Source organism: Oryctolagus cuniculus, chromosome 10 (genome assembly GCF_964237555.1).
Source record: "Oryctolagus cuniculus chromosome 10, mOryCun1.1, whole genome shotgun sequence".
NCBI lineage: Eukaryota > Metazoa > Chordata > Mammalia > Lagomorpha > Leporidae > Oryctolagus > Oryctolagus cuniculus.
The window spans coordinates 44,915,018-44,925,964 of NC_091441.1; the positions used below are offsets into that span (position 1 = coordinate 44,915,018).

General features: G+C 41.0%; 1 protein-coding gene across 1 annotated transcript in view; it reads left to right on the forward strand.

Moving 5' to 3' along the window:
• The window catches only part of KLHL14 (kelch like family member 14), a 94,460-nt gene extending 90,772 nt beyond the window's left edge, over window positions 1-3,688 (forward strand). Inside the window, exon 8 of the mRNA XM_017344102.3 lies at window positions 1,607-3,688. Coding sequence (XP_017199591.1) covers window positions 1,607-1,747 — 141 coding nt within the window. The 3' untranslated portion in view covers window positions 1,748-3,688. The remainder of the gene's footprint in view (window positions 1-1,606) is intronic.
• The last annotated feature ends 7,259 nt before the right edge of the window (window positions 3,689-10,947 follow it).

Here is a 10,947-nt window from a genome sequence, read left to right on the forward strand (position 1 = left end):
CTCCCTTTTGGCAAAAATACCTGAAAAGGTATCTGTGTAGTTCCCATTATAGTCAGTCACCCATACATGTAGATTCCGCATCTGTAGGTTAAACCAAACATGGATTTAAAATTATAAAAAAATTAGGCCTGTACCAAATATGTACAGAATTTTTTCCTTGGCATTCCATAAACAATGAAGTATAACAGTTATTTGCATTGTATTTACATTGCACTAATGTTTTAAATTTTATTTATTTGAAAGGCAGAGAGAGAGGAGAGAGATTCTAACCATTGTAACTCCTCAAATATCCACAATGCTGGAACTGGGCCAAACCAAAGCAATGGGTCTCCCACATGAGTGGCAGGAATCCAATTATTTGAGCCATTACTGCTGCCTCCTATGTCTGCATTAGCAAGAAGATGGAGCCAGGTACCAGAGCCAAGTATTAAATGAAAATATTCCAATATGGGATACAGGTGTCATAACTGGCATCTTAACCACTAATCTAAATGTCTGTCCCATGTTTGTTCTAAAAGCAATTTTAAATTATGCAGGAGGAGGTACACAGGTTTTTCTGACATGTCTCCCAAAATTTACCAGGAGATCCTACATTGTAAGGGTCTTGAGCACCCACAGATTATGGCATCCTGGGGGGAGAGGACCCTGAAACCAACTCCCTGCTTATAGCAAGGAACAACCCTGCATCATATAGGAGTCACACTGGGATCCAGTTGTCCATACTTATAAAATAATGGCTATTTTTATATTTTCTTATTTATCTGCTTTAGTTTTATAAAACTATTTTGGGGTTTTAATGCTATGAGCTGGTTTTATTTCTTTTGTGTCAATCAAGATTCTGACAAAGTTTGGGAGTGCTTTAAAAAGTTATTAGTTAAATGGAGGTGAATATTTATCAATGTGTATAACTAGATATCCATACATGCGTTTGTCTCGTGGTGCAAACTGTTAGCTGGAAGAATACAGATCTTTGCTTCAAGCAGACACCAGAAGCACACTTTATCATTAATATTAGGTTGGTTTGGTTTTTTGTTTGTTGCCTGCTATAAAAGCTTTCTTGGTTTGGAGAAGGAAACATTACTCAGGCACCAGCTCCCAAAGTTGACAAAGGAAGCAAAATTAAAGACATTTTTTATTTCTCACGTTGCCTCTTGAAAATACAAGAATTAACATATAGGTTAGCGAGCCTGCATTTCCAGTTTCCTTTCATCCAATCCCAGCTCTGATTCTCCACAGTAGCAAAGTAAAAATGGAGAACAAGCTATATTCCAACTTACTTCAACTACTTGAAGATTTTAGATGGCTTCTCTTTAAACCAAAATCAGCTGAATAACTTCAGTTTCTGATCCACTGTTTTCAAAGACTTATTGAGCAACTAGGTGGTTCTAGGTATTTATATGACTTATTATAAGTCATTAAAAAAGCTTTTGAAATATTGTCGGTCTCAAAATTTCCCTTGGAGTAGGACAGTTTGAGATCTACTGCTGTCATTTCATATTACTTAGGAGGAGCTAAGAAGGGATCCTCTCCAGTGTGATTGTGATAGGTCGGCTGTGGTAGTTCTCTGAACACCTTTCTCTAAATGCTCCCTGCTCTGCCATTACAGGGGGCCTACAAGTCATCTACAATATGCTACTGTCCAGAGAAAGGAACCTGGACAGAACTTGAAGGAGATGTAGCAGAACCCCTGGCAGGCCCTGCTTGTGCGACAGTTATCCTGCCTGCCTGTGTACCGTACAACAAATAACACTAACAAATCCTGGAATGAACAGTGTCACATTTGAGGAAGCAGTGACAGGTCATGTCACTATCGTCATAGGAACAATGCATTCCCATGGTACAACTGCCAAAACCCACCCTTGGTTTCTGATGATTTACAAGTGACTACAAGAGAGAGACCTGTTCTGAACAGATGCTGTGTGTGTGACTCAGATCCTACCAGATCCTTACTGTGGTGACAGACTTCCATTTCAGACTGGTTTTAACTTGTCCCAGCTTTACAAAAACTCCTCATATGGATGTTAACTTTCCAAAGGACAAAGATAAGATACAGAAGACTGACCCCAGGAAGACCTAAGATCAGTTTTTTGTGCATTGTAGTCTACCTGCATGTGATCTGTGTTGAAGTTTTGGGGATATTGTGTTCATGAATGATTCAAAAATTGGACCCACAAAAATATTCACACTGCATTTCAGAAATTGCCACTTGATTCTGTATTCCTAACCTCTGACTACTTCTCAGACTCCACCTGCAAGACAGTTATTGAAAGTCATTTAAGATTAAAGAGGGGCATTTTTGTTTCTTTACAACTGCATTTCTCATCCCTTCTGATCTTCACAGCACCTGCCAGGATCAGAGAACAGAAAGGCGTTGGCTCTTGAAGCAATTGCTTTCTGCTCCATGGGTTTCAGGCTAGCCACAATCATAATTTCTGTGTCCTCAATTTTATCCAAAAGATTAAAACAAAATACACTATGCCACTAGTCACTTCACAAAGACCTGTGCTTTCTCATTTGTTTCGGCTTCAAGTAGTGAACACATTTTTATTTGGTTCAAAAGGTAGGATTGACAAATTCAGTCATACAGTGTTTTAGAGATCCTGTCGGATAACACATCCGACCCAAACTCAATTCATAATGAAAACTGGGAGATGGCTTTCGGGGATTCAGGGGGAGAAAAGAAGGACTAATTCCTTACTATTACAATACCAGTTCTCTCTGTTCCTAAAACACACAATTCAGAAGAGGCATAGGAGCCAATTATAGCCCCTGAGAGAATGCTGCTGCTTCTCACCTTTGGCTGGCTCTGGACACAACTTACCCTCACTATTCCCTCAACTCATCATAATTGGGCTGATATCAGAGACACCTGAGCTCAGTTAAGCAGCTGATGGCTAGCAGTCCTCAGGAGCATGAGGACTAGAGGGGTGAAGGTCAGGAGGGCATGAGATGGTCTCAGAGTGGCCAATCATCAAAGCCAGCAGGAACATAAATTCGATGTGCAAGCTCTTCTTGAATATCAACTTGTAAGAGTAAATAAAAGCCTAAAATTTTTTAATCACCCAAAGATGCTATCAAATCCCTCAACAACTATGTCATTCAAAACAAGAAGGGAAGCCATGGAATAAGAATGCCTTGGTGATGTCATGTGGAGCGCGTCAGGATGGATGGGTATGCCAGAATCCAATGCATTTCTACAGTAAAGTGCAATCTTCGTTGTTTTGTATTTATTTGTATGTTCAGATCCAAAGGATCCGTTGTAAAAAATATATATAAACAGTCTATCTAGTGCAATCAGCTCCCATTTCTTTTTTCTTGAAAACATGAGTATATAGAAAGTTACAGTACTTCGTAGGAAAATTCCAGCTGACATCACGAAGAGAACAAGATCTGTTTCAGAACCTTTTATTGTCCACTGTCACCGTTTCTTCCAAAAGTCAGTTTATATGACAATATTTGCTTTCCTTAGACTTGTCCTTCGTCTTATTTTTATTTCTACCCAAAATAAATAAAAGCATTTATGAGAACTGTAAGTAAAGCTTTCTGTATTTCAGAAAGACACAAACGCCTAGACAGTGAAAAGTGAATAAATAAATCACAGAGAATGTAAATTTTGTACAGTATTAGAATGTGTATATGAAGCTTGCTTGGAAAGGGAAAACTTTAAATAAAAACTTTATGTACTAATCCCACTGTCTCACATTCCTACTTATGAAGCATACATATAAATCTCTACATTGAATTGTTCGAAGATTTGTAATACGTAAATGCCGAAATCTTTTATTCTGCAGATATGCTTTACAGGTTCACCTTCCTCACAGTATATAAATACAGATGATATGGACAGTGCTAAAATTATGGAATGCTTGTGGGAAAATGTTGAGTTAAAAATTATTAAGTCAGTGGACTCTTGAGTTTTCTACTATAGAAGTGTTATATAACTCATCCAAGACCCAATAACTGAATATTTATAGATGTTATTATAAGCATCAGATGTATTAAGATATGCAAACATTTTCTAATGAATGAGTGAATCTGAAAATTAAATCAATTATCTAAATACATAGTATTTAAATTTATTCTTTAAAAAAATCTGACAAGGAAGTTATGCAAGGCAATTAGAGGGGCTATGGGAGATGTGGGGAATAAAGGCATGGAGCTGAAGGTAGCCATTGGACAGCCTCCAAAAAGCTATGCAGGATCAGTGGCTACTTCTTGAAGCCAGCAAACTAGGGAGAACTTACTCTGATGCTTCTCAGCCAAATCTGTCATTATTGATGAAACTCACAATTAAGGTACTTTTTTTTAGTTCAAGAGACAGAGACCGAAACAGCCAGGAAGAGCTTCCATCCACTGGTTCATTCTCCAAATGCTCCCGACAACTGGTGCTGGGCCAGGTCAAAGCAGAGGCCAGGAACTCAATCCAGGTCTCTCATGTGGGTGGCAGAGACCCAGCCACTTTAGCCATCACTTGCTGCACACTAGTGTGCTCATTTATAGGAAGCTGGACTCATTAGTAGAACTAGGTCTTGAACTCAGCACTCCAATGTAGGACTTGAGGGGGTCTTAGCAACTAGGCCAAACCCCATCCCTGAAAGACCTTTGCAGCCTCACAAATATTTCACAAAAGCAAGTGTAATGTGTTTCTTCTCCCTGTGTTAAAGTACCATACCAAAAAAATATCCCTCTTGAAGATGTCCCCTATTATCATCTTCTCCTGAACCAGTGGTTGAGTTGTTACAAATCTTCCAAATAACTCTACATCCTCCAAACATCCAGTGCTAATAGAATTCCATGAGCAGTTAAGGAAATATGCTTTTTCCTAATCTCAGGGAACCACTTGCTTTAAATCCATAACTAGACTTTATATTTACTGTATTTAGTCAGTTAGAATTTGAAGGAATTTGTGGTAGGAAGTGGAAATATACTGAAGAAGGAAAAAATATTTTGAGAATTTGCCTTACAACTGAGTAAAAGGGTGTAGGGACCAGATTTTTTTTTAAATCAAGTTGTGTCTGATCTTAAAATTTACATGTGTTTTTCCATATATAGCTGAATTTATATTTTCCCAGCTGCTTGACACATCACCTAACAAATGATTATCATTATCAACATGGTAAGCATCAAGTACTTGTTAAACATATTCCAAAGGCATCATAATAAGTGCCAGATTTCTGATCAAACTTGATTGAGAATACAGATGCTGCTCAACTTACAATGAGGTGACATCCTTACAAACCCATCCTGAATTGAAATACATTTTCTGCTGAGTATGTATCATTCTTGTCCCATCAAAGTCAAAAAATTGTGGGTACAAACATTGTAAGTCAGGGATCATCCATAGTTGAAGAAATGTGCACATGGGCTGCTTGCTGAGCCTCTGCCTGTGGTGCCAGCATCCCATATGGGTGCCAATTTGTGTCCAGGCTGCTCCTCTTCCAGTGCATCTCTTTGTTTACGGCCTGGGAAAGCCGTGGAGGATGGCCCAAATGCCTGGGCCCCTGAACCCACATGAGAGAACTGAAAGAAGCACCCTGGCTTTGGATCAGCCCAGCTCTAGCCATTGTGGCCAACTGAGGAGTGAACCAGCAGATGGAAGATCTCTGTATTTCCCTCTCTGTAACTCTACTCAAACAAATAAAATATTTTAAAAATAATAAACATAAAAAGTACAAAAAATTAAACACATGAACAAGTTAAAATAGGATTAGTAAAGGAGACCAAAACCAACTAATACACATTGATCAGTATATCTTGAAAAAGTGGGTTTCCACAGAAGAGACAGATCATAACCAGTCAAGCCTGATTTCCTAAAAGCCCTTGACTTGGGAATATCTAAACAGTGGAAAATAAAACAGAATGAGATGAAGCAAAAAGATCACTAGAAGATGGAAATATCTAAATTCATGGTATGTTTGTTTACTAGAGGTAGCTATGTAGTGTTGCTCTGGATAGCACAATAAATATGCCCCAAGTTGGGTGAGATTTCTTAATGAAGATTCTCTTGGTTGTTTTCAATTGCTGCTAACAGAATGCCAGAGACTGGGTAATTTATAATGAAAACAATTTACTGGATCACAATTTTGGAGACTGAGAAGGCCGATATCAAGGTGCCAGCTTCCAGCAAGGTCCTTCTTGTTGTGACTCCTCTTGGTGGACGGTGAAGCTTGCCATTTTATAAGAGCACCAGTCCCACCCACGAGGATGGAGTTCTTGTGCCCCAATCACCTCTTCAACTTTCTACCTGTTAACACTGTTACAATGATAATTACATTTTAATGTGAATTTTGGAGGGGGCAAACATTCAAAACAAAGCAGAGGTATTCTACATGACTCATCAGGTTTGGTGCAATAACAAAAAGCTCAGTCCTAGAAAAGAACACGAAATATGTGCTTCAAGTGTGGGGAGCAACTCGGACTAGACTAAGTTACTGGAATTAAGACTTATTCTATGCATCTGCTCTCCCACAATATGGCGCTGAGAAGGGAGAAACAGCTTCTACACAGCTGCCTCCAATTCAACCAATAAACTGTAGGACCTACTCCTGATTGGAGGAGAGCAGCGTACTCGGCGTGTGGGTAGCAGGGTTGGGATTGGTGGAAGAGGACTATAAAGGAGGAGAGAGACAACATGCACAAGGAACATCTATCTGAAGGAACACCTGTGCAGCCCCCGAGAGAGCCCGCCGGTAGTGTGCCGCTCCCCCGCGGAAGTGGGGAAAGTGGCAGGGGGAACCGCCCTTCCACGGAGGTGGAAGGGACGGTAGCCAACCCAGGAAGAACCAGCAGCAAACCCGGGAAGGGCCGAGCAGACAAAAGAACAGCGCAGGGTCCTGTGTCTTTCCTCCACGAAGACGGGGAGTGACATTCAAGAATACAAGAACAATGGTGTAAGACTAAGAAAAAATCTATAGATTGAAGCTTCAACGGTCTATTGTATTCTTAGATTCCTGCCTAGTATATATTAAGGATTCAGTAATGGTTAATCCTTAACAGCTCACTAATGATGCTAAAAACAAGATGGTTAAAGTAAATTACTGTGTGTTGATGTCTACTGCTCAGGGCAGAAGTTTCATCACTTCAAGAATAGTGACCTTTTACTACCATGCCCCCTTCTATCTTTTACTTATTAAGCTGAATCTTATGCTGTGACCATCCAAATAAAACATAAAACAAAATGACCCGTGGTGGTAGGTAGAGTCAAGGCAGATACTTGATGGCAGGACAAAGCATCTTCATTTAGGAAGATGGCAGTCTCCTTGCTTCCAGTCATGTTGCTCAAATCTGAGACATGGCTGGCGCCGAGGCTCACTAGACTAATCCTCCACCTGTGGCGCCCACACTCCAGATTCTAGTCCTGATTGGGATGCCAGTTCTGTCCTGGTTGCTCCTCTTCCAGTCCAGCTCTCTGCTGTGGCCTGAGAAGGCAGTGGAGGATGGCCCAAGTGCTTGGGCCCTGCACCTGCATGGGAGACCAGGAGGAAGCACCTGGCTTCTGGCTTCGGATAGGTGCAGTTCGCTGGCTGTAGTGGCCATTCGTGGGGGGTGAACCAACGGAAGGAAGACCTTTCTCTCTGTCTCTCTCACTGTCTTCTGTGTAATTCTTTCAAATAAATAAAGTTTAAATTAAAAAAAAAAAAACCTGGGACATTTATGTACTGACTGAACTACATTAGGAAAACTAAATAAAAGGAAGATGATGTATTAATTCAAAGTTATTATACCAATAATGTTCTATTCAGTGACAGCATAAAACATCCTTTAATGTTTATTATGAGTTGGGCCTTAGGATGGGCATTTCTACATATTTTCTCTGAACATCCTTATGAGGTATTACTCAAATGTTGAAAGCACAGACACATGTTCAAAAAGGATAAACTACTTTTATAAGGTAAAAGAGCTGATTGAGGGCAGAACTAGGATTCATACCAAGTCTTGAATCTAAACCCTTTCTCTAACCACCATACTTGGCTGTATATAAAAAAATTCTTAATCAGTTGAAGTCATGTAGAATTTTCTGGTAGCTGCTTTTTTCAATATGTAAATAGGAAATGCTGAAGGAAAAAGTACACAATTACTATGCATTATGATAAATTCTATATTGTGGGTATGAATGATCAACTGGAGGTACAGCAGGAAAAGAAACCTGCTGTGTGACCTTGGTGGTTCATCTGACTTCAATTCCAGGTCATATGGGGCATGACAATCTCTTCTTTAAGGGTCTTTATTGTTATGAAGAGTAGTCATAGAGATTATGAAAGCACTTTGTATCTTCCACAACACACATATCAGCCATTGTGATACAATTACTAAGTCCAATATAGAGCCTACATGAAAAATACCTTTAAGTATGACCTTACCCTCGCTTTTAAGTCACATGTTTATTACCCTGTTCATTGAGCAACATGAATCTTTGTTATGCCACAGATACAACTATGGATTTGCTCCTTTTCCCTTTGGTGCATTTTCTCCACTAAGAAATGGTCAACACTATTAAAGTCATGTCTGAGGTCCAGTTCAAACTCTACTACCCTCATTATATCATCATGACCATCACAGTCTTAAGTGAATATTTTTCATCTAAATTCCTGTGACTCTCTTACTTCATCCCACACTATTTGTAAGGTAACAACTATCTTACCCCTTTGCTAGATTCAATTTCCTGAAGAGTAGAGTTAACATGCAATGTCATTTTATCCACCATAAACCCATGAACTATTTGTGGAACAAAGTACTGCCTTTTAAGATTTATGCACTTATTTGAAAGGCAGAGTTACAGATAGAGAGGGAGAGACAGGAAGAGTGACACCTTCTATCTACTGCTTCACCCCCAGTAGGGGTGTGAAGCACTTGGACCACCTTCTATTCCCTTCCCAGGTGCATTAGCAGCCAGGCCTTTAACTGGTGGCTATGTGGGATGCTGGTGTCACAGGTAGTTTAACCTACTGTGCTACAACACTGGCTCCAAGTTACTATTTTTAAAAATTATGAATACAATAAAATCATGGAAATTTGGGGGGAGTATAGAGGGAGAAAAGAACATTACCTCTAATCCACAGAACTTTTCCTTTTGGGGTCTGAACTCTTCCCAGTCTTTTTCTTTTGTACTTTCTGCATCGCGTACAACTGAATTTATTACTTAACATCTTAACTTTTATTATTCACCAGAATGGCTCCATGTGATGAGGCAGTCTTTATAGTAACATTTAATAATTCCATAGTACGGTATTTTTACTTTTGGAGTTTTTGTTTTTTTGTAAGGTTAGGAGCCTTGTTTCAATAACGTACAAGAACTGAAACAGCGTTTTTTTGTTTGTTTTGTTGTGTTGTGTTTTTTTTTTTTTCCCTTAATTGAGAATCGTGGACCAGAAATACAAATGAATACAACACATCCCTGATGATGCGTCCAGGAGGAACTCCATTTGAGACAGGTCAGGGTGAATTCACAAAAGATGAGTAAAAGTGTCCGGTGTCCAGGGTCATGAATTCATGGGGGACAGTTCCGCCCCCACCCCCAACCCCCATGCAGGTCCCTGGAACTGCAGGAACCACAGTGCCTTTTAAGGTGGCACTGCGGCAAAGCTTGTGCTCCTTCGGGCGGTTCCTCTGGTTCCTCTGAGGGTCAACAGGGCCCTGGGCCAGGGACGGGGGGCTTAATGGAGCGCACGGCCTCCCTGACAGCATGGACGCGGGGGGCTCAGCACGGGTCGCTGGAATCCTGCAGGAGCTGCGCCCCGGTCACCAGGGCAGGCCTGACTCAGAGAACACAGTGTCTCCAGCCAAGCGGCTCAGGCCGCGAGGCAGCTCCACGTTGGGCCGTGAAGCACGTTTATACGCTGGCAAATTTTGATTTATATACTGGTGTCACAGATAGTCCTCCAACAACGTTCTTATGTGATCTTTCTGATGCTCCCACCAGCTTCAGACTCTACCCAGCTACTATTTCCCCAGGATGCTCTTAAACATAACAGTTCTGACTCTCCAGAGATTGCTTATTCAGTTCCTCTCTAGTCATTTTCCCCATTTAACATTTCTGTTGAGAACTGCTGCAGCTCCTCCCACCCCAGACTTCCAGAATAGTTGTGGCAAACTGTACTTTCCTTGTGAATGGATTTAGACCACCAAGATGCTTCTTCAGGCCAGATGGCACTCACGCAGTTGGGCAGGAAGTTCTTTACTTGCCTGCCCGTGGTTTTCTTAAAAGTAATTTGAGACTATTAAAGCCAGCTGGGAGAAGATAATAAATGTATTCATTGCTTTTCCAACATAATTGGCCATCTTAATCCAAATCACAGGGAAGAATGACAAGAAAAGAAAAAACTTTAAAGCCAGAATTCCTGGAGGCCCCATAAACTACATGGGGTCTCATGACAAGATATAATCCAGGTCTCTTGCTAGACCACCCCCAGCGTGGTCATCATCTCCCCAAAATCCTTACAGTATCACTGTCTCCACTATTACATAGCTCTGGTCGTGTATTTTCTTATATCCGTGGCTTTATATGCTGTGTTTCCACTAACCGCCCCCTGCCCCGTATAAAATGGGGAATGCCCTAAATGTGTGTCCCTACAGTGTCTTGCTCACAGCCATGCTCAGTTAAGTGATGATGACTGATTTTAGATGTATTAGAAATCCTAAAGTAGCAGAATCATGTCTGAAATCTTTGGCACGTTATTTTATTTTATTTTATTTTTTGACAGGCAGAGTGGACAGTGAGAGAGAGAGAGTGACAGAGAAAAAGGTCTTCCTTTGCCATTGGTTCACCCTCCAATGGCCACCGCAGCCGGCGCACCGCACTGATCCAAAGGCAGGAGCCAGGTGCTACTCCTGGTCTTCCATGGGGTGCAGGGCCCAAGCACTTGGGCCATCCTCCACTGCACTCCCTGGCCACAGCAGAGAGCTGGCCTGGAAGAGGGGCAACCAGGACAGAATCCGGCGCCCCGAATG